This window comes from Balaenoptera borealis, assembly GCF_965194805.1.
Source record: "Balaenoptera borealis genome assembly, chromosome: 20".
NCBI classification, from domain to species: domain Eukaryota; kingdom Metazoa; phylum Chordata; class Mammalia; order Artiodactyla; family Balaenopteridae; genus Balaenoptera; species Balaenoptera borealis.
Genome location: NC_138879.1, coordinates 40,013,665 through 40,037,865, shown reverse-complemented (window position 1 = coordinate 40,037,865; position 24,201 = coordinate 40,013,665). Strand labels below are relative to the sequence as shown.

General features: G+C 48.2%; 2 protein-coding genes and 1 long non-coding RNA gene across 8 annotated transcripts in view; 2 read left to right on the top strand and 1 right to left on the bottom strand.

The window, feature by feature from the left end:
• HEATR6 (HEAT repeat containing 6) overlaps nt 1-15,209 on the top strand; it is a 137,886-nt gene extending 122,677 nt beyond the window's left edge. The window contains exon 24 of the mRNA XM_082373930.1: nt 15,059-15,209. The gene's annotated coding sequence lies outside the window, so the exon portion shown is untranslated. The remainder of the gene's footprint in view (nt 1-15,058) is intronic.
• On the bottom strand, nt 11,087-15,397 carry LOC309619141. Its single transcript, XR_014238766.1, has 2 exons — nt 15,218-15,397; nt 11,087-14,585 (listed from the first exon to the last, which is right to left on the bottom strand). It is a non-coding gene; the product is annotated as an uncharacterized lncRNA (long non-coding RNA).
• A 185-nt stretch (nt 15,398-15,582) lies between these two features.
• The window catches only part of HNF1B (HNF1 homeobox B), a 53,651-nt gene continuing 45,032 nt past the window's right edge, over nt 15,583-24,201 (top strand). For 2 of the 6 annotated variants that reach the window (XM_082373960.1, XM_082373958.1), the window contains exons 1-2: nt 15,589-16,124; nt 20,720-20,919. In XM_082373960.1, the coding sequence (XP_082230086.1) occupies nt 15,781-16,124; nt 20,720-20,919 (544 nt within the window). In that variant the 5' untranslated portion in view covers nt 15,589-15,780. Of the gene's footprint in view, nt 16,125-20,719; nt 20,920-24,201 lie in introns of all 6 variants that reach the window. The other 4 variants (XM_082373963.1, XM_082373962.1, XM_082373961.1 and 1 more) reach the window with 4 other exon arrangements.

The window sequence follows — 24,201 nt, the reverse complement described above, 5'->3', positions numbered from 1 at the left end:
AGAAAGATGAAACACGTGTTGCAAGTATGCGCATAGCACCTCCTACAAGGTCCTCCCTCCCCTCCCTGGCTGCAGACTTCCCTGAACCCTGATTGCTCGCAGAGCCCAGGTCAAGGAAGAAACTTCCAGAGAACAACCACACTCAGCCCTCACTGTATGTTTCCTACGTGCCAAGCTTCTGCCACTCTCCTTTTTATTAAGTCCCAACAATAATAGTGTACCCATTTTCAGATGTGGAAACTGAGATCTAGAGAGGTTAAGTCACTAGCCCCTGGTGTCAGTCGGTAAGGGATGGAATAGAAATTCAGACCCAGCAATCTGTCCCACTGCCTGTGGGCTTGAATGTTCCTCTGGGCAGCCCTTGAGAAGTAAGCAACGGAAAAGAAGGAACCAGGGATCCTGTTTTGGTTTTTTTAAGTACAACACACACACACACACACACACACACACACACACACACCTGTGTGGGCATACAGGAAGGAAACAGATAAACTGAATAGCAAATGCTTAGAGAAAGAGGCAGTTGGGGATTGGGAAGCAGGTAGTAAATAGGTGAGAAAGGAGACTCTCTTACTTTATCCAGTTTTGATCATTTTAATTTTTTGTAATGTTTGTTAGGTTTTTAAAAATTGTGGTAAAACAAACATAAAATTTACCATCTTAATCATTCTTAAATGTACACTTCAGTGGTATTAAGTGCATTCACAGTGTTGTGCAACCATCACTACCATCTTTCTCTAGAACTTTTCTCATCTGGCAAAACCGAAACTCTGCACCCGTTAAACAATAACTCCCCATTCCCCACTCCCCCTGCCCCTCAACCATCACTCTACTTTCTCTATACATAAATTTGATTATTCTCAGTATCTCATGTAAGTGGAATCGTACAGTATTTGTCCTTTTGTGACTGACTTCTTTCACTTAGCATAATGTCCTCAGGGTTCATCCATGTTGTAGCATTTGCTGGAGTTTCCTTCCTTTCTTAAAGCTGAAAAATATTCCACTGTATGTAGAGATCACATTTTGCTTATCCATCTGTGGACACTTGAGTTGCTGTGGACACTTGGGTGGCTGTGGACACTTGGGTTGTGGACACTTGGGTTGCTTCCACACCTGAGCTATTGTGAATAGTGCTGCTGTGAACATTTGTGTGCAAATATCCCTGCTTTCAGTTCTTTGGGGTATATACCAAAAAGTGGAATTGCTGGATCATATGGTGATGTTTATTAGTTTTGTAACTTAGAAAACAAAAGCTTTTTTAAGTGAATACTCACATAGATTAGAAAAATGTTTAATAATGAGACATGGGAGACAATGGTGAAAATGACGTGCTTCAGGGTCAGTGGGGTTGTCGTGGGCGCCAGGAACACCTGTTGGGCTGTGCCATTCCTGAGGGCACGCTCAGTTTGGCAGCCTAATCCTCCATCCCAGCCCGTGCCCAACACCATACCTGTCTTCTTGTATGTGGTCAGTATAGATGCTCTAAATCCCATTGCCCTCGAGGGGTGACTTCACCAGAGCATCTGGGCAAGTGGCAGATCTCGAAGGAAACAAAAGGACTGCTTGGAAAAAGTGCCCCCGTGGGCTTCCCTGGTTGGCGAAGTGGTTGAGAATCTGCCTGCTAATGCAGGGGACACAGGTTCGAGCCCTGGTCTGGGAAGATCCCACATGTCGCGGAGCAACTAGGCCCGTGAGCCACAACTACTGAGCCTGTGCGTCTGGAGCCTGTGCTCCACAACAGGAGAGGCCGCGATAGTGAGAGGCCCGCGCACCGCGATGAAGAGTGGCCCCCGCTTGCCACAACTAGAGAAAGCCCTCGCAGTGAAACGAAGACCCAACACAGCCAAAAATAAATTAATAAAATAAATTTAAAATATATATATATATATTAAAAAAAAAAAAGTGCCCCCGTGACAGTGGAGGACAGGACTTTGCCACCTGCTTCCTCACTGTGTGACCTTGGGCACTTAACTTCTTGAGCCTCAGTCTCCTCAGTTTACCTGAAGACGTTACCCACCTTGAATCATCACAGGACTATCATGAAAATTCACCATTCATTTATTCATCCATTCAACAAATATCACATGCCTCCTGGCCCAGGGCTAGATCAAATTTGAAATAGGGACATTTCATTCAACAAACAATGCTTGAGTTTTCCTCTTGAATAATTTTGTATAGTATTTTTGTATTCTTTTGTTTTATATTCTCTAATTAGTTCTATATTGAAGCGCCCTAGTCTCATTCCTTTTTTTTTTTTTCTAAATTTTTATTGCGGTAAAGCATACATAACTTAAAATTTACAATCTTAATCATTTTTTTAGTTGTAATAAAATATATGCTAGATTCCCTGTGTTGTACAATATTCTTATTATTAATTTATACCTAATAGTTTGTACCTCTTAATCCCCTACCCCTTTAGTGCCCCTCCCCCCTTCCCTCTCTCCACTGGTAAACACTAGTTAGTTCTCTGTATCAGTGAATCTGCTTCTTTTCTGTTACATTCACTAGTTTGTTGCTGTATGTTTTAGATCTGTTCCTTTGTTTTTAAAGCAAGTCTCTGAAAAGAAAAAAAAAGTGCTCAGGGTTCTCTAAGAGCGGCGAACATGGCTTTCTTCCAATGGCTCTATAACCCAGAAGATTGTCTCCCATGACTTGCAGGAGAGAACGCATGGGTCAGGAACTTCTGGGAAACTGTGGGTGCCTCTGCTCTCTGACGAGCCTGCCGGCTTTTCTAATCCGTAATGGTCACCTCCAGCTGCAAGGAGAGGTTAATGAGGTGTGCGGGACAGGGATGGGAAACGGTCAGCCTCTCCATCACTCCTGACACCACTGCTAAGTGAGGGCCACGGAGGGGAACTAGCCATAGGGTGAGAGAGATGGACCAGAAAACAATATCCACTTCATTAGCTGGTGATTCTGAATGTGTGGAAAGAGGCCAAGGTCCAGCCTACAGACTGTGACGGAACACTCTTACAACGCTGTGAGGTCTGGGCAAAGGCCGGCAGGGAGAATGCACCCTGCCTCGGTCCAGGGGAATCTTGGGGACATTTCCCCTTACTCTTTGCCTCTCTCTCTCTCTCTTTCTCTCTCTCACCCTTTCTCCCTTCCTATCTTTCATCTCTTTTTCCTTCCTTCTTTTCTTCCCTTTTGTCTTTCTTCCTTTCCTTTTAAAATTTTATTAATCTTATCTCTTTTTCTCATTATTCCCCTTTTCTTTTCTTCCTTTTTTCCTTTCTCTCATCCTACACCTCCAATCAATTTCCCCTTTTTTCCAAATCTTAATTCCGGAGAGGCAGATATCTGCTGACCTGTAGCCAGGTTCCTGCTTATCAAAAATTAAAATAAGGGGCTTCCCTGGTGGCGCAGTGGTTAAGAATCCGCCTGCCAATGCAGGGGACACGGGTTCGAGCCCTGGTCTGGGAAGATCCCACATGCTGCGGAGCAACTGGGCCCGTGAGCCACAATTACTGAGCCTGCGCGTCTGGAGCCTGTGCTCCGCAACAAGAGAGGCCGCGATAGTGAGAGGCTCGCGCACTGCGATGAAGAGTGGCCCCCGCTTGCCACAACTAGAGAAAGCCCTCGCACAGAAACGAAGACCCAACACAGCCATAAATAAATAAATAAAAATTTTAAAAATAAAATAAAATAAGATGGACTACTCTCATACATTAGAGCAGGGGTCCCAGAGGGGAGTGTACAAGGTGATATATTGCGGGTACAGGATGAAAATACTGGATCTGACTTTTATGTTAACTCCATGGCCTTTTAATTTTCGTCTTTGGTTTATAATGAGCATGAAATATCAGTACAGTAGCACATGTGGTAAGTTAATTACTTAATACAAATAATGGTATTGAGGGACTCAAACTTTTTTCCTTTTTAACTGAGAGGAGTAATCGGGGAAAACATTTACAGATTACAGTTTTAAAGAAAAGACCCTTAAGATTTAATAATACCTGGTTCAGCTCATCCCTATGTACAGTCAGTGCCTTGACTACCCTCAGAAGGGGGGCTTCCAGGCACACACAGGGCCTGAGCTGTGAGGAGGGCTGAGTCTTGACATCCCGAGAAGTAGCTGTCACCAGACCACGTGGAGTTTGAGTCTCAGCCCTATGTCACTGATTTGAAAAGTCTTCCCTGGGAAGACCCCTCACTTACAAGTGTCCTCCCACTCCCTTTCACCTTCCCCACCCTATGATTTTTCTCCATGGCACACTGTCACCCGACATATGATGTACTCCCTCGTTCATTGGTTTGGTTGTCTGTCCCCAGCCCTCGCTGCAGTGAAAGCTCTGTGAAGGCAGGGCCTTCATCTGTTTCATTTGCTGCTGTATCTCCAGTATCGAGAATCGTGCCTGACACAGATAGGTACTCAATAAGCCAAGAAACCAAGGGCTGAAAGTGACTGAGTTAGACCAAACACGGCTTAGGGGGATTCCTTGGAAACGGGGTCACTGGATCTTCTATTTTTTCTTTTTTTTGAAAAATGGCATTTTATTTTTTTTTAATATTTATTTATTTATTTGGCTGCTTTGGGTCTTAGTTGCCACACACAGGATCTTCGTTGCCGCGTGAGGGATGTTTAGTTGCGGCATGTGGGATCTAGTTCCCTGACCAGGGATCAAACCCGGGCCCCCTGCATTGGGAGCACAGAGTCTTATCCACTGGACCACCAGGGAAGTCCCTGGATCTTCTCTTTTTTATCCTTTGTCTTCCAAAGGCTAATTTCACAGCCACCGTGATGCTTAATTATGCTGAGTTAAAACACCCTCTGACTCCCTGGTCTGACTGAACTTCTTGAGGGTAGGAATTGTATCTTTAACATCTTTCAGTCCCAAGCATGTCACATATGGTAAATGCTTAATAGATGTTTGTTGAATGAATGAATAAGTGAGTGTATTCTGGGCCTTGGACATGCAGAAAGGTGGAGGGAGCACCGAGCACACGGAGTTAGTAAGCAAGCACTTACAGAGTGCCTGTGGCCTGCTGTGTACTGTTCTAAGCACCACTGAGCAAAACAGAAAATGTGGAAAGTTTATTTCCTGTGCTGTAGAGATTTACAATCCACTTAGGGGAGAGAAAACATACAATCACGTAATGATTTAGAATAGCGTGGATTCGTGCTTCCAACAGACACAAAATAATAGGTTAAAATGTGATCAGGTAGGTTCGTAGGCCCTGCCAGCTGGTCCCACCCGTGAGTATTGAGGACCTACTCTGTGCCAATGCTGCATTTGGTCCCGGAGACACAAAGATTAGTGAACATGCAACCCTGCTTTTGAAGGGCTTCTGGTCTAGACAGGTGGTGAGGTCAATTCAACAACACAGGCAAAGAGCTGGGGCAGAGATGAGCACAGAGGATGCTGGGAGCAGAAAGGAAGAACAAATAGCCTGGGTTTCTCAAGCTCGGCCCTATTGACACTTTGGACCAGATCTTCCTCTGTTCTCTGGGGAATGTCCTGTGCACTGTAGGACGTTTAGCAGCATCTGTGGCCTCTACCCACTGGATGTCGTAAGAACCCCCTGCCATGACGATACACAGTGTCTCCAGACGTCAGGAGCAACTACATAAGTTGTGAGGCCCAGTGTAAAATGAAAACGTGAGGCTCCCTTATTCAAAACACAGGAAAAAAAGTGTCATTAAAGATCTAAAATACAAAGATTTTTCATTTCTTTTGTGGTCTATCCTCCCTCTCTTGTTTTCTCTCCCTCTCTCTCTCTTTCTCTCCCTGTTTTTTAATTTTCTATTTAATTAAAAACTAAATAGAATTTAATTTTTAATTAATTTCTCTCCCCCACCCTGTGATTCAGTACACACATGGGCACCCAGCCCACCAGCTGCCAGTTTCCCCCTTGACCAGCCACTGGACCAATGCATCGTGCCCCAGCTGAGGGCGTGGAAGTCAGGTCAGGCATCTCCCCTTCCCAGGGGTACTGCTCCAACCCGTGGCAGACAGACCCTTCCAGCTTGGATCAGGGATGGCCACCGTCATGTCCCTGAGATGCCATGGGACTCCAGCACCCTATCCCAAGCTGCCATGCCCACACCAGGCCCCTTAAGGGTGCAGAGGGCAGCGGTGGTGGCTGGATGGGAGTTAGGGAGAAACAGGCCTGGCGGGGCCAGAAGCTGGAGCCCCAAACCCACCCCAGAAAGTCAAGGAGGCAGCGGGAGGCGGGGCCTCTTGAGCTGAGGTGCCAAGACCCCCGCACACGCTCCATTTTCCCATCAGGCTGCCCTGATGAACAAAAGTTCAAAAATAAAATTATTAAGCATTCAAGATGGCAACTACAGAGCATTAAACTTCAAACGCACCCATGAAGCCAGTCCTGCCGGTCATTGGTAAGTCTCCCCAAGGGGCCAAACCACCCTCAGCTGAGAACCTCTGAGCTCAACCTGGGGTTGGGTGGGGCCTTCCTAAGGGGAGTTGAACCCTCAGCTGATCCCAGAAGGTTACAGGGGAAAATAATTATTAGAAGGGACAGAACTAATCAGGAAAGAGTCCTGTAGCTCATGAATTTTAAACCAAGTTTTCAGGGAAGTTTGTAGAATCTGGTTTGGCTGGAAGGCGCCCTTCCAGGTGGAGGAAACGGCAGGTGAGAAGGTGCAGAAGTGGAGATTAACAAGGTGCTGGCAGGGTAAGGGGGTTGGGGATGGGGGTGTCTCGGTCTTCCTCTGCTTATTTCTGAACTTTCCCTTTGCTCCACTGTGGCTTCTGGTAAGATGCTGGACTTCTTGGCCTCCTCCTGTGTGCTGTGTGGTGCCTCGCCCCTCCCGAGGCCCCCGGTGGATGGATGCTGGGGTGGATGCACCATCAGCATCTTTGAAGAGGCTCCTTCTGCGACAACCCTCCTCGGTGCCCTGGTTTCTATCCCCTCTGCTCCTGCTCCACTGCAGACCGTCACTCACCTGCCTGGAGAAGGGCAAAGGCTCCCTGAAGGGAATCCATCAGGGAACACACAGGGCCGCGTTCTCCCTAGGTGTGTCACTTTGGACGATAATAATCATCACAGCTAAGAATTATTGAGAGCTATTGACAGCTACTCCTTTACTAAGCACCTTACATGTATTGACTCATTTACTCTTTACAACTTCCTCATTGGGTAGATGTCATCTCTGTCCCCATTTTAAAGATGGGAACACTGAGGCATGGGGAGGTTTTAGGAATTTGCCCGGGGGCACACAGTTTGTGAGTTGTGAACTCAAAATCTGAATCCTGGCACTCTGGCTCCAGAGCCTCATATTTAATTACTTCACTCAATTGTCTTATCTGTAAAATGCAGGCAATGAGAGTAACCTCAGATTACTGTGAAGATTATACGGTACAATAGTGGAAATCATTTAGCACAGTGAGGTAGGCACTTAATAAATAGCAGTGCTACTGTTGTTGTTATAAGCATTCTAAACAAGAAATTATCAATAAATAACGGCACACACACACACACACACACACACACACACACACACACACACACTCCTTTGGAAACTTTCCAAGACTCCTCATTGCCTAAGGAGAGAAGTTCAGAGCCCCAGGCCTGGCATCCAGTGTTTACTCGTGATCAGCCCTGCCCTAACTTCCCAGCATCATCATTAGCAAGATCCCTCCATGGTCCAGACAACTCAGCTTGCCCTCTGCCCCCATCACCTCCTCACCTACTTTCATGCCTGCAAGCCTCTGCTCAATGCTTTTTTCTGCCTGAAATGTTCTCTGAGTTCTTGTTGTCAAAGTCCTACTTATCCTTCAAGGCATCTGAGCCCCCATAGAACTTGGCTGGTTCCCCTACTATTATTAGCATGTGCTTCTAATTATTTATTGTGCCAGGCGATTTACATATATTATCTTTCCTGCCAAATTCTATACTGTTTTCCTTTTTACCGCTGAAGAAACTGACGTTCAGAGTGGAAACTTGCCCAAGGTCACATCTAGGAAGCAGCAGAGACAGGTTGCAAACCCAGATCATCCTGACTCCAAGTCCCACACTGAGTCCCCCTGTCATTTCTGCCTCTCGGCAGGTACAGAAAATGTTTGAAGCCAGACAGCACTAAATCTCAATGTAAATCTTGAGCTTTCTGAGCATAAATTGAGAAAACTAAAAGTAGAATAATAGTACTGTCTCATGGGGCTGTTACGAATAAATGAGATGCTTTATGTGAAGCCATCAGCACCGTGCTTATTGTAAAGGCTGCTCCATCCTGTCTAGCAATAGAAGTGAGTGTATATGTGTCTATCTCCCCCCCTATAAAACCAACTCCTTCAGAGCAGGAATTAAATCACATTCATCCCAGCAGTGCTAGACACCTACCGCAGTGCCTAGCACCCAGTAGGTGCTCAGTAAATGTTTGCTGCTTTGTCTCAGCAGCGCTGCATGCTCTTCACCCCCAGGGCTGGGAGCAGTGTCTGTGTCTAGTCACCAGAGCATTAAAGAAGACCTTGGTCCTCCCTTACCTGAGGCCCAGTGGCCACTCTCATGCCTAAGTGCATGTCACAGACAGCACTCCTGACCAGACAGCACTAAGCAGAGCAGGGGCGGGTCCACCATGGGAGGAGAGGAGATGCAGGTGGGGAGGCACAGGGTGACACCAAGTGGGTAGTGGTTCCTAACTCGTGGAGTGGACCCAATTTCTTGCCTGGCATCCTTCCAGCTCTCCATTGCTTGAGCATGACCTTGGGACTAGAATTGGGGTATCTTATTTTGTCTAATTCTTAGATATTGTATTGTATCTATTCCTGGGCTGTGCCTTGTACTAATCTTGTCATTGTACAAACACAATATTGGGGAGAGGACAGTGGAGTCCAGCTTCAGAAGACTTGGGTCAATAGAGGGTGGTTCTGGGACTTCCCTGGTGGCGCAGTGGTTAAGAATCCGCCTGCCAATGCAGGGGACATGGGTTCGAGCCTTGGTCCGGGAAGATCCCACATGCCGCGGAGCAACTAAGCCCGTGCGCCACAACTACTGAGCCTGCGCTCTAGAGCCCACGAGCCACAGCTGCTGAAGCCCGCGCACCTAGAGCCCATGCTCTGCAACAGGAGAAGCCACCGCAGTTAGAAGCCTGCACACCACAACGAAGAGTAGCCACCACTCACCGCAACTGGAGAAAGCCTGTGCACAGCAACGAAGACCCAACGCAGCCAAAAATAAAATTAAATAAATAAGTTTATTTTTTAAAAAAATAGAGGGTGGTTCTGGAATCTTCAGTGGGTCCTTTTTCCTTTCTGAATCTCAGTTTTCTCGTCTGTGAAATGTGAATACTAATGCCTGCCTTGCCTTCTTTGCAAGAGTATTTTGAGGATCAAATGAGGAGGAAGCTCTTTGCACATCATAAAACGCTGTGCAAATGTTATAGCTTTTTACGTGGTTGGTATGTCCTCAGACAGGAAAGAAGACTTTGATCCCTCTCTCTCTCTCTCTCTCTCTCACACACACAAACACACACACACAGAGACACACACACACAGACACACACTCACACAATCACGAGATTTCTCTTCACTGAGACTGTTCAGGGTGCTTCTATATGCTCCCTCCTCTGTTTGGGTTTGAAAGATGCAAAAGAACCAGAAGGAAGGCACTTAATATGGAATTAGGAGGTCCTCAGTTCAAGGCCAAGGTCCACTCCTTAACTGTTTGTGGGTCCTTGGGCCAATCCTTACGCTTTTAAAGCCTCTATTTCGTCATCATTAAAGCGGGGCTGACGCTGCCCAGCTCACAGGTTTGTGGGAGGAATACAGGGGAGAGTATAGCAAAGACACCTCGCTAACACTTCTTTGAATGTTAATCCTAAAGCAGAGTCCGGGAAATCTTAGTAAAGAGTATCGCTTTTCTTTCTTTTCTGAACACTAGCCTGGCCCATATCGTTGATTCAATAAACACTTATGGAGCCCCTGGTGTGTGCTGGGCCCCTGCCAATCTCACTTTTCATGGGTGTAGTAGTAGAAGGGCTAGATTATTGCTCCAGAGTGAAGGCTGTCTATGCCAGGTGTAGTATTTAGTAGTTTAATATCATACTAGGTCTCTCATTTTTAATTTAATCTTTTACAAGCTCCTGGGAACACCCTATTTCTAAAAATGAACCGGCAGAAGGAGGTAGGTTGTTGAATCAAAATGAGAGAAATCTCCTCTACCCTTAGGAGTTTTCCTGGCGAAGATCATCTGATAGCGGCTTGTTTGGGAAATAAAAGCGCAGGGCTGGAAGGGATCTCTAGAAAGGAAGTTGAGGGCTGGGGTGGTAGTACTTGAGATCTTCCTGCATCCATTTGTCACAAGCTTGTAGCTGTCCCTGAAGGACTTCACAGGTAGTAGACACCCGGTGGTGTTTGTCAGTGAACTTACACCAGAAGTCGTGCCTTTAGGAGGAGGGAAGGAAGGGAGGCGGGAGGGAGCCCGTGAGCCGTGTGCTATGATTGAGAAAGCACTTGATTTGAAACCAAGTCCAGCTGTGCCAGCCCCCCTACAAGGTGTTTTGCTGTGTTATCTAATTTAATCCTTCCAATAACCCTAGGAGATAGAAATTCCATTATTATCACCGTTGACACATGGTGATAATATAAAGACTCAAATTAAGTAACTTGCCCAAAGCCACACCCACAAACAACGGCTCTATTTGACTCCAAAACCAGGATCTCCCCAGTGCCCTGTGCTAATATTGATCTCTTGGGAAAGTCATTTCTCCTCCCTGAATCTGCTTCTTCATCCCAGCGATGAAGAAGTGAAGTGAGATGCCTCTCAGGTCTCTTTCAGATATATGGATCTCTACCTACACAGGTGCTTTATCTAGGGGTTGACAAACGGTGGCCCACAGGCCAAATCCAGCCACCCAGCTGTTTTTAAAAATGGTTTTATTGGCACATAGCCATACAAATCATTTACGTATTGTCTGTGAGAGCAGAGTTGAGTAGTTGTGACAGAGTATAAGCCCACAAAGCCTAAAATACTATCTAGCCCTTTGTAGAAAAAGTTTGCCCACCCCTGGAATATGCTAGTCTGTAAGTTTCAGTGGTGATAAACTACACGTGGCGAATGGGGAAGAATGTACAGGGCCACACATCAACTGTAAACAGAGGGGGCACTAAGGAGATGGCTGCCAATGTTTACATTTTACACTTTGGAATTGTTTATTTACTTTTTACTAAGTTATCATTTACAGCAACATGCACAAATACTAAATGTGTAGCCTGATGATGTATCCACCATTCTGATCAAGATACAGCACTTTTTCAGCACCCCAGAAAGCTCCCTCATTACCCATCCCTGTGAATACATCCCCCAATAACCTCAATTTTAACCTCTATCACCATGGATTCATTTTTCCTGCTTTTTAACTTCATATAAATGGAATCACACAATATATACCCTTTTGCGTCTGGGAAAGGTATTTAAACTACAACTTCATTGCTGACAACTTGGAAAATTGAGAAGTATAAATAAGGGCACAAAAATCACCCTTAATGGCATCATGCAGGGATGATCACTTTTTCATTTATTCAACAAGGGCTTCACTGAGCATCTCTTATGGATCAGACACCTCTCCGGGCATTGAAGAGTAAGGCGTGAAATGGTCCCTGCCCTCTTGGAGCTTACTGTCCGTGGTGTCTTTCCTCACAGGCAAGTCAACAGTCCCACGTCCAGCACTACCCAGAGTTCTGGCCTGAGCTCATGGATCATCAGCCCAAAGGCCTGGAAACGGACACCCTGCTAATTCCGGAATTTCAAATCATAGAAAAGTTAGGGAACTTAAATGGTCATCCAGACCAATTGGCCATTTTTCAAAAGCAGAATCAGAAAAGGTGCTCAGCCAAGCCTTTGGAGGTCAAGAGTTATCCCAAAAAGAGTGTTGTATCTAGAGCTGGAAACTCAGGCTCTAACACCACAGTCTAGAATGTTCTCTAGGCTGCAGCACCGCTCTCCAACAATAAGGCCCCCAACCTCCTTCAGACTAGGGTAGGGCTGTATTCACGTTTTACTCTAGAGATTATTTCATTTTGAGGCCTTCTAGAGACTCTCCCAAATCAATGTGAAAGCCTTGGAGAGTAGAGCAGCAGGGAACGGAGAGGACCAGGCTCTCCCTGCTGTAAGCAAATCAGGGTAAGCCTGGAAAGTAGGGGGAAGACTGTGTGCACAAGAGCAGGAAAGAAATATCCTTTATGCCGTGAAGTTACAGGAGAGACTGAGTCCATGGCAATCACACTTGCCATTCTGTGAAACTTCCAAGGTAGTGCCCGGAAAACCTTCACACAGTAATGAGCCATCTGGATTTTAAATTATCTTGGACCAGGGACTACATTTCCTATAGAAAATCTTGGGATTTGAGCAGCGAATTCATTGTTTGAGTAGAAGAACCTAATGCAGTCTCTTTGAATTCAGTAACTCTTAAAAAAACAAGCTGGGAATAAAAGAGACCAAAGAGATCGGCCGCCTCACTTCTTGGCGTGTTTTCATGATGTGCTGCCTCTTTCTAAACATATCATATCCAGAAACCTGCAGCTACTAACTCATTTAATCTTCACAAAAACACAGTAGAGTATTATCATTATTTTCCACCTAAGGAAACTGAGGCTCAGAAAGATTATATAATGTGCCCAAGTTGCACAGCTGGCTAAGCAGATTGGAGAACCCAAATTTAGGTCTGTTTGACTCCAACATCTGCTCTCTATTCTCTGCCGTGGAATCACAGCAGAATTCCCCCTTTTAACTTCCCATCTCCCAAAGCAGTAAAACTGGAGCCCTTCCTCTTTCATCCTAAAGCCCTGCTCAAAAGTCCTGAGCCCCAATCTCAACCCTTCCATTAACTTATTACAGTAGCTCCAAGCCACCTCCTTAAAGTGTCCTATGTCTTCTTTTCCCATTTCTTTAAAATGGGGCTACTATATCAGCCCGTCACTACTTTATCTTGTGTGAAGCATAAACAAGGGTTTTTCAGCTGTACTCTGGCTTCCTCTGTTTGGGGGAAGCTTAACCAAAGGGTTTTCTGTGATAACTCATTTGGTTAGCATTTGTGACCCACATCCTTGAAAAGAAAAGTGGGATACTTACACTTTTCTTTTTAAATTTCCATACGAAGGGGTAGATATTGGATCTGCTCACAGATGCACAGTTGCAGTTACTTGGTTGGTGAGCACCCATGTTGCATCAGGTGGTATATACAAGGTAGATCTGGACAGGAGAGTTACAGGAAGTTGCTGGATATTAATAGCCAGATTACCTGGACACGCATAGGAAGTTTCCCTGTACTCTGTGCAACTTCCTGTACATTCCCATAGTTGGCTTGGGGTAGGGGGAAGAATGGGTTTTCTGACACCTGAATTTTGAGAGGTAAGGAAGCTTGAGAGTCAGACGGGGAACACAGCAGTTGGAACTACAAATCAAAGCTTTGTTGGTAAAAGGGAAGTGATGGCTGGTTTTTTAATGGGTTTTCCAGCTAAACACAGAAACTGATCTTCATTACACTTGACTGCTTCTATCCTGATAGTAAGTGAGAGACAGAGAAAAAGCGATTGTTCTCCAGGGACATTTACTCTGAACACTTCATTATCCCCGTTGAGGGGAGCTGGGTAGGCAGAAAATGTTCTCCCATTGGGCTGAATTGTGAGGGCCAAGGATCTGCCGTATGTCACAACAAACTAGAAGACAATAAGGTGAAATGAAGAGCCCTCGTTTCTATGAACTTATTACCCCTCTCTCCGGGAAAGACACTGAGACGGTGTAAAGGTCCCCCAGAGCTCTGTGCATACAACCACCCCTTTCTCATGGGTCGCCCAGGCGTGTGGAGCAGACCCTGTATTTAAAAGAGGCAGCCTAGCTCCTTAGCAGCCTGACTTGGATCAGCCACATCTGGAGTTTCAGCCCTCATACACCTGGGAGATTTGATCCTGAAACAAGCAGACAGGACTGCAGACCCTCCCCACCCCACCCGTGCTGAAATTCCCCCCTTCCTCCTAATTGTCTTTTAAAGGTGGGAAGGGAGGAGAATTTGCTTAGAAGCTCCTTTGCAAATTGCCTGCTCATTCTGAATCTCCCGGTCCCTCCAACCCCAGCACTGGATCTGCCTGATTCTGAGAATCCTAAACCTCCAGAGGGGCTAGATTTTACTACTAGGAACTGGCTTCCTACCTTCCCGGAAGGAAAAGTGTGAACACTATTGTTAGACCACAGGGTTTCACAGGTGGTCTCATTCATTGTGTACAATGCCCCATCCCCTGCACTTTAGGTTTCGATATTTCACAGATGATGAACCTGAGGCTTAGAGAGGGGAAGGGGGTGTTCTCTGCCCCAGGAACTATGGGACTGTGAGCGATGGATCCTAAAAAGCCCCTGTTCTTCTGCAGGTCCGGTCCAGCCTGTAGGTCTGGGTGCGACTCCTGCATCCTTCCTTCCCCTGGACGCCTCAGGGAGAGGCAGGTGAAACTCCGATAGCGCTGAAAGGTTCCCGGCTTCCTTCCTGGGCCAGGCCGGCGTGGAAAAATACTTCTTTCCCCCAGCGGCTTACTCCGCGCCTTCCCAACTTGGCGTGGGAGACGCCTGCCAGGGCCACCTTGACCTCGCCTCTGCAGAGCGCCGCCCCTGGCCCCGGGAACCGCTGTGTCCTGGAGCTGCGAATAAACCAGAAGTCAGTGGGCCCAGAGAACATGCAGCTCCAACTGTCCATCCAGCTGCAGGCCAAGCTTTGCTTTCACTGCCAGAAAGGAAGGCCCAGCAATCCTAGTTTTGCCCCGAAAGCGGAGGCGCTTTGATAGTCCTGGTTTAAACCGGGGAACCCAGTGGCCCAGGCGTCCAGCTTTCCACGGCTCGGCCAGTCTGGGTGCTGGTGCAGCCCCGCTTATGGGGGAGCTCAACTTCGGCTACTCCCTCTGGTCATAAATTAGTCGGTGCCTCCTCCCAAGTGTTCTCCGGGCCTCCTTCCCGCTTTCCTACGCTCCCGGGCCGGCAGTTCTGCAAATCCAAACCGCTAGACCCAGCTGGTGAGGGCCTGGGGTCCTCAGAGCGGTAGCTCAGGTAGAAGTAAATGGGACCCCCGCCCCCGCAACCCACACTCACCCCACCTAATACGTCCCATTTCCCCCAGGTCTCCGCGTCCATTCCCCTGCGGTCAGTTTATCCTCCGCCCGCCTGGCTCTCCCGGCCCATCGCCTGCGTCGGTTGGGACGCGTCGGAGGGTCTCTGCTCTTCGCATCCCCCTCCATCTCCTTCTTCCAAGAGCACCCCAGCTTCCTCCAGCTCTCACCTGAACCCCCGAAGCGCAGTTTCTTCTTCTCTCCGGACTAAAGCCGGACCCGCAGCCGGTGGAAAAGTCCCGGAGCCTTCCACACTAGGCTGCAAGCTACTTGTTTAACAAGTCCAAAGGTCAGCTAAAGTTTGGCTGATAAACAGAACCAGGACAAGAATCTCTTCAGCCCCCTGGCGTGAGTACAATGGACCCTGGCAGCCCCGCTCCCGGCCCGGGTCTCCTGCTCTCCCCGTCTGCCCCTCACGCTCTCCCTCTCTCGGTTTTCCCCCCTCCCCACGACCATTTGCATCTGGCCGAAAGCCGGGCCCTCCCCACTAATTTGCATATCTTATATGGCCTAATGGTGGCGATCATGGCAAGTTAGAAGTTTTCTGACTCCTCTCGGAGGAGACTCCGGACCCCGGGGAGTAACAGGTGTTTGGAGGCTGAAGGGTGGGGGGGTTCCTGGACTTGGGGTTCGCTTGTGAAACTCCCCTCCACCCTCCTCTCTCGCACCCACCCACCCCCTCACCCCCTCACCCCCTCACCCCCTCACCCCCTTCTTTTTCTGTCCTTGGAAAATGGTGTCCAAGCTCACGTCGCTCCAGCAAGAACTCCTGAGCGCCCTGCTGAGCTCCGGGGTCACCAAGGAGGTGCTGGTCCAGGCCTTGGAGGAGTTGCTGCCATCCCCGAGTTTCGGGGTGAAGCTGGAGACGCTGCCCCTGTCCCCTGGGAGCGGGGCCGAGCCGGACACCAAGCCGGTCTTCCATACTCTCACGAACGGCCACGCCAAGGGCCGTCTGTCCGGGGACGAGGGCTCCGAGGACGGGGACGACTATGACACCCCTCCCATCCTCAAGGAGCTGCAAGCCCTCAACACCGAGGAGGCGGCGGAGCAGCGGGCGGAGGTGGACCGGATGCTCAGGTAGGCGCGGGCCGAGGTGCGGAGTGTGCGCCCGAGCCCCTTGAGCCCCCGGCCCAGCGCCTGAGCGACACTGCGCGCGACCGTTCTTGCCAAGCCTGGTTCCCACCAGAGAAATCCCCCGGGGGGCACTCCGCTTCTCTCCCAACACCTGGACCCCTCCAAGTCCCTCAACTGGACGGCCCGAGCCCCGAGGCTTCGGGAACGCCTGCCCAGGCCAGCGCCCGGGATCCGCGGGGCCCTCCCGGCCGGGCTGGAGCTCGGCCTGGGAGAACCCGAGCTGCGGGGCCCTTTGCCCGGAGGTTTGCCCACGCGGCGGAAGGTGCGAGTGGGCGCAGTGAAACCGCTGAGATTCCCAGGAGACCAGGCTCGGGCCCGCATCAGCCCCAGGCCAAGCCTTTCTCCGAGGTAACGCCTCCGCGGTCCGGGGAAACGCACCCGGCCTGGGGCACGGCGTCCTGCCGCTCTTAGCAGAGGGACAGGCGGCACCCGGGACGGGATCTGGGGCGCGACTTCTCTGGAGTGCACTCCCATTTGCAGCGCCCGTGCGAGACCCCAGGGTTATCCGGAATCCCCAAAGCCCGTTTAGATTCGCGAAAGGAAATGTTTGCACGTTGTCAGGTTAGGGTGGATCCTCAAGCGGCAGAAGAAACCACGTCACTAAGCAAGCGAGGGGAAAATGCGGCCAAGACCCCAGTTCGCAGCGGATTTGGTGGGAGAAAGGAGGGCGTTTCCGGATCTCGCCGCCGACACCCCGGCGTCCCTGGGGAATCCAGGCAGGCTGGCGGGAGGTCTATCTCCCGGCCCCGGGTCGTTTGCTAAAACTTCCCAAGCGGCCCAGGGCTTTGACAGCTGGTTACTAATTATCCAAGGAGCCGAGCGGTCCCCTTAGACCGCACGTCGCTCCCGGCCACTCTGCTTTAGGACCAAGCCCCTCGCTTGGCCTCAGACCCTTCAGAGCCGCGGTCTCTAGGCAGGGCCAGGACCAAAGTCGCGCCGGGGACTCGGGCAGCCTCGGTCACCCGCCCGCAGTGGCAGTTTGGGATGGGATATGACCTTGCATTTGAATTTGCTACCTGGGGACCCGGCGGCTAACTCTCTAGCAAAACAGTCAGGGGAATTTCTAGATTTTTTTTTACTTCCCGAAAGTATGTTGCTACAGTTCTGAGGTTTGAGGTTCTTCCCTCGCGGTTTCGCCCGTGGCGGCGGTTTCTCCCCAGCCGGGGTTAGGGTGCAGGAAGGTGAGAGGGGTCTGAAGAGGAGCGGCTGGGGCGCCAAGGCGGCCCGGAGGTTGACCCGGGCCCAGCGGACCGACCGATCTCCCGCTGCCCGCCGGCGGGCCCCCCCCCCCAACCCTGGGACCTAGGCCCATATGCCTGGCCGCAGGCGGCCCGCCTTCCAGTTGGGATTTGGAAGGACCTGGGAAGCCCGAGGCGACCTGGGGCGCCCCTCGGCACCCAGCCCCGCGCCGGCCGGACGCGGCAGAGATGTAATATAAACTGCAGCACGTGGAGTTCGGGTGTTATTAATTTATTTCTATAAATCATCAACAGAAAGATACACAAAAAGTCGTGATTAGGTTGAACGGAGAGGCGGGTTATTCATTGGTGAAGTTGTAAACGCGGCGGCTTCGAGGGGGAAGGAAAAGCAGAACGCGGACGCGGGACTGCTCGCCGCTGCCCGCGCACACGCACCGCGCCGCCGGGCCCTCCCAGCCGAGCCCCCGCGCCGCCCGGAGACCCGGCGCCGGACCCGGGCTGCCCCAGGGCCGCCGACGCCGCAGGCCCGGCAGGCAGAGAGCCAGGCCCGGCCCGGAGCCCCGGACCTCAGCGCTCTTCGCTGAGCAGAGCCCCCGGCTCCAGGGGGCGGGGAGCGAGGCTAGGGGGCGCGAGACCCCCGCTGGGGCGGGTGGACGCAGGACAGACCCCAAGGTTTCGCTCCCTTTCCCCAGCGGTTGCTGCCTTCCCTCCCCCAACTTCGGGAGTGGTCGGACTTGATTAAAGCAATTTTTCAAGAAATCGCTAGCGGTCCCCAGGTCACTGCACAGTCGGCTGCTGACCGCCAGACGCACGCACTCCCTTTTTGGCCCACCTCGCTCCCCTAAGGCGGAAAGAAAAGAACAGGGCAAGTCACTCTGGGGAGCGCCCGGCCGCTCTTTCCATCTCCTGGAAGAGAAAGGCGAGAAAAGCAGGCCGGGGGCTGCGCGCTGCCGGGTCCCCGGCCCCAGGTCTAGGCTGGCGCGCGGTGGAAAGTTGGGAAGTTGGTTGCTCCCAAGAGGCCGGGCTTGAGGCTTCTTAAAGAAGAATCACGGCGATCTGAGACGGGGTCCAGGGCCTCTCTGCTTGTGGGCGGCCGAGGCATTGTTTGGAAAGGAGCGTGCTGGGCTGGCCAGGCGGGCGCCGAGGTCGGGCGCTTGACACCTGCGTCCTGAGCTCAATGCCCGGGCGCGCTTCTCCCGTTCTGTGTGTTTATCGGGGTTGGGAACCCCTGATCACGGGCTGTATTTTCAAATTTCAAAACGTAACCGACTCTCGGGGCTCTTCCCGGTGAATGCATGAGAATTCTGTGGTCAGAGCTGTAAAGGTGTAACTACGCCATCTTATCCCCAACTCTGGTCCTTCAATGCGGGCTGAAAGATTTGCTATCGTTTATAAGGTTTTACTGGTTTGTTTGTTTTTTTTTTTAACCTTCCCAATTGTTAAGCTAATTCACTCTTAACGGAATCATTCGCTCTTAGAACATTACACTATTTCAGTTAGGTTTCTTAGACACACGAAATAAATACAAGTAAAAACATATTAAACAAAACCAAAAAAGTCAAAGAATCTGTTGAAGCAGCATTAACTTTTAAAATCCAAATACTTTTTCTAACTTTCGAAGCTATTGTTGGTATCCGTTGAAGGTGTTTTTCTACCCTAAAAATATCTGTGGAAATATTCACCAGAAATAAGATTTTAAATGAGCTCTGATGTTTACACGGGTATGTGCAAAATGTTACATTACTTTCCTCTTACTCAAGGTGAATTCTCCATGCTTGAAACCGGGACGCAGTTCCTCATTTTTTGTTCCTGTTGTTACTTCATTATGTTGTATTACGTGGAAGTACCTTTATAAATATTTGAGAAATATATTAAGCTATATGTAATTAATCTTGTTTGCATTTCTCAAAACATGTCTGTCAAAGCCTGTGTTTTCATAAATTTAATATTAAAGACTTGCTAAAATGATCACAATCTTTCAAATGCTTACAAAAATCTCAGTTTAATTACTAGATTTTTAAAAATTAATTACACAAACATAACTTTAGTTGACATATTATAAATACCATTTAGAAATAAATCGGTTATTTCATTTGCAACACTGTAAATGTTGCTTTTCAGCATTGTTTTTTATTACCTTTGAAACTAATTTTTCCCTTCACTTTTTTTCATGTTCTGTCAGGCTATTATATACATCAACATACAGTAAAGGGATGCTGGTTTTTTTTTAAGTTAAATATGTAGCTGCATTAAACAAATAGTATATGTGGATGTATTGCTTCTTGAATATTTTTGTTCTATACTGTGCACTGTTTTCTTAATTTCTGCTTTCAATTATATCTCTCACTTTTAAGTCACCTATTCAGTAAGCAAGAAAAGATATTGGCAAAGTTGAAAACATTTGGAATAAATTCAAAGGCACTAATACAGTGTTCTAAAGAAGTTTTTTGCATTACCTGTGTTTATGAGAAATGTAAGTCCTTATCCCAAGCTTAAAATGTATGAGAAAGATTAACTTCCAGACACTCTTACCCTGTCAGAGGAGAAATGTAAGAATACAAGAAAACATCGCATTTGGAATCATTCATATCTTATTCAGAAATTGAAATTATTCTCCCTCCGTTTGGTCTTATTTGAGAGGCGGGGCTGTGAAGGTTTTTTTTTTTTTTTTTTTTTAACTTTACTGGCCTCAACTCAGTGCAGCGATTCTTCAGCCCCAGGGAGGAACATCATTTCTTAAAACTTTTCTGAAACTCTGAAAACTGTTTAACATTTGGCTAAGAAGTCCTCCTTGCTTCTCAGGAGGTGGACACAAAAGTTTTACTCCTGTTTTATAAGACAAGAAACGGAAACACCCATTCTGAAGGAAAATAATGCGGGAGCAGTCCAGGTGAATTTAGAGATTCTGCCCTCTGTCACTGTCGGATCAGCCAGCCCAGCCCCAAGCTAATGGCACCTCCACTGTCCAGTGGGCCTCTTGCCGTTGTTTAAGTCTCTCACATTCCAGGAAAGTGAAGGAAAGCAAAATAAAGCAGGAACTTCTCTTTCTGCTTCCCAAGAGAGAGTGCTGGGGTGCTTTCCCATTCCTGAAGCAGGGAAATCATCTTCCTCTTTGCCCTCCTAATCTCAGATGAAAGGGATGGAGTACACTATATAGGCGCTTTCATCTCCTCTTTTGTTTAGGTTCTATGTTGGCCTCTCCCCAGGATGTAACTTGGACAGGAGGAGAAACAGGGGAAGGTCAGAGTTTTACACAGAGTTTAGGTAAAACCTCTAGAAAGCGGGTCTTTCTCCCCGACCTCTTCTACCAGCGTCCTAACCATCTGCTTATCTGTCTAGCGAGGACCCTTGGAGGGCTGCCAAAATGATCAAGGGCTACATGCAGCAACACAACATCCCCCAGAGGGAGGTGGTCGACGTCACCGGCCTGAACCAGTCACACCTCTCCCAGCATCTCAACAAGGGCACCCCTATGAAGACCCAGAAGCGCGCCGCCCTGTACACCTGGTACGTCCGAAAGCAACGGGAGATCCTCCGACGTAAGTGCTTTCATCCTGCCTCTGCCTCAACCAGGAGTGACCTTTGCCCTAACTCTGACCCCTGTGGAATGCCTCAGTTTCCTCTTCATCAACAAGGTCTGCGTAGCACTTGGCAAATATAAGGAAGCTGGCATGTGGATCTGGCCTTCAGAGCTGCTGCACAATGGGTTGACTTACATCATTTTCTTCTCCCACGATCCCCTAGTACCCAGCCAGTTGCTTTGACAAGCCCTTCAGTGTGTGCAGTGCACCTTGAATATTTTGGTCCCTGCTTCCAACATCTTTCTCTTTGAAACCAAGTGGGTAACAGTGGAGTATCGTCCCCAAAGTAAGCCAAGCATCTCCCCTTGATACATGACCATGGATCAGTTTCCAAGGAAGACATTTAGTAGCAATCAATAATATTGATCACCATTATCATTATTTTCCTCTTCTCTGAAAACAGTATAAAAAATAGAAGGCATTTGTATATATATAGATGTATTCAGAACCTGATCCTGTTATTTGGGAGGGTTGGGTAGGGGGGTGCAACTGAGTTCTGAAGCAACTTAAGATGCTTGCTCACATTTACCAGAATCGGTAGAGTTTTGAGACCCCCAGCCAGTGAGCCTATCGGAGGAAGAAGCTGCTTCTAGCTAAAGCAGGACACACTAAAAGTGTCTGCATTTGCAACTCTGACCCATGAATTCTTGTCATTCCCATTGTCATTCCCAAATTTCCTTTTTGTCCCAAGATTTCTTCTACCCAATAACACAAAGATTTTTGTTTTGAAGTCTAGGGAAGTTTGAACTGCCTTTCAATGATAAGAGTATCAGTGACCTACTGTTTTTACTTTAGGAAGGTATACTTTTACATTACACTTTGATTATTTCGATCCAGCCCTTTTTCTAGGAAAAATTTATATGACCTTTCACTCCTCCCACACACTATCCTCTGGGCCGTGGGCTTCTCTGTCAAGATATGAGTTTCTACCACTTTCTGGGCAGGGTTTTTCCCCTCTCACTGGAGGGCTACTTTTAAAAATCACTCTTGTTTTCTGTCACACACTGACCTGAAGTGATTGTTTCAGTATTTATTGTCTCAATGTCTGTGGGCTGGAAAGGACTTCAAGGTGGAGGGAAACGGTTTAAGGGTTCATCTCATATTGTGGTGGTTCGCTCTTTTGTTGGAAGCATTAGCTGGGTAGGTTAGAAGAAGCAAAGTGAGAGCTCTTTGCTACTGAGGGGAAGAGGCCCCTTTTAAACTCTGGGATGATCCACCATCCATGGTGCCTAGGTCTTTAAGAATTTGTGTGTCTGACATGAAGCAACTCCCTGTAATTCCTGGAAAGCCCAAGAAAATTTTTCAAGAGCCACAGTCTCCAAAGGCCAGAGAACCCTTGGGACACACCCTCATTCCAATACAAGCCTCAGGCAGCATCTCCAGTTTGAGCTACCTCTCTGTGTGCCATGGGATTTCCCTCAGAAAGGAGAAGGAGGACAGCCGGAAGCTTCTAAAAAGACAAAAGTCCCAAAAAGTTTCTCAAGATGCTTGAGAATGACATTTTGCAAAAATGTATGACAGTCTCTGCAAAGGATTTTAAAATTATTATTATTGTTTTAAAGTCCCATGAGGCATAAAGCTTACAAAGCATCCCTTCATTCTGTAAATATTGTATGAGCACCTATGAGGTGCCAAGCACTTGCTGGGCTGTGAGATACACAGGTCCTTTTCTCCAGGGATTTACAACCTAATGAGGGAGATGAGATGTTTGAAAAAATAATGACAGCTGCTTCCTAAGAGCTGTTATAAAAGTATACACAAGGGGCAGCAGAGGAATTGCTAAATTGCCTAGAGACATCACGGAGGGCTTCCTAGAGGAGGCGACATTTCAACCAATTCTTAAAGGATGAATATAAGACATGCACGCATGGGATAAAATATAGGAAGTGAGATGAATAAAAGAGGGACACAAGTGAACGTGGCAAGTGGTAAGAGAGAGTGGGGAAGATAAAAAAAGATGACACATGATAAATTTTCTTGAGAAACTAAAAATAATAAATGGTAATATTCATGAACCCATCTGTGCAGATAGAATCTCCTTGTCCAGGCTGGCTCCTGAGCCTGTAAAGAGGTTGCCGAAGCCAACTTCTCCAAGTTCATTTTTATGGGCAATGAACATTTTCTGTGCCCCTCCCCCAATTTATCTGGAAGGAAGTGGGGGAGAGTTGGTGGTGGATGGAGGACATGGGGGAGTCTAGTTCTTCAAAATGGGCAGCCAACAGCCAGAGGCAGCCCCCATAGTGTGGGCAACTGCGGGCGTGTCTCGCACCCACCACAGGCAGAACTTCAGGAGTCAGTTCAGTTACCTCTACCCAAGGCCAGTTGGGAGGTTTTGTGGGTGTGTTGTTTGGGTTTTGTTTCGAGCGAGAGGTGATGCATATGGTGCATCACCATGCATACGCATGGTGATGCAATGGTTATGAGTTTAGCGTCTACAGGTTGGGTTCACGTCCTGGCTCCCGCCCCAAGCCCATGCAACTTTAACTGGTCTGAACCTTAATCTCTTCATCTGTAAAATGGAGATAACAATACTTCTTGCACAGAGAGGTGTGAGAATTAGATGAAGGGATACATTTGGAGGATTCTATATAATACCTCACTGTAGAAATGGTTCAATAAATGTTCCCTGTGATGACATCTGTTCACATCAAATGAGGAACCTCAAACTGATCCTGGGTCCTTGGGATCATCCATACTGGCTTTGGCTATTATTCATGGTAACTCCACAGGGCCACAGGGAGGAGAGGAGTCACTGAGACAGACACCCACTGAGCAGGGGACTTCCTTCTCCCACTGTGATCCTCCCCAAAGTCACTGTACTTAGATGGCTGCTATGAAGACCAAATAATATAGGAAGTGTAAAAGCACTTTGAAAAGTATAACTTCCGTAGGAACTTGGGTAATAATCATTATCATCACCGTTATCCTGACTAGGGGCAGATGTTCTAAAAGACTATTTAGTGCCCGTAGGTCTTCACCCAGTCCCATTCCACAGGCGGGGAAGCTGAGGGACCAGGAATTAAGGAACTTGGTTGGGGCCCTACATTATTTCATTGAGTCAGTGACTTCCTGCCAGTAAATTTGGCAGAGACATTCTCAGGTATCTAAAGGAATTGTTGGGAACCAGTGAAAACAGAGCCCTAAGTGGCCTGAGAATCATCCAAAGTGGGTGGGGCCCAAATCAAAGGCCCCAGTGACACGTTCAGTCCATCTACCTGGGAGACAGCTCGTTAACCTGGC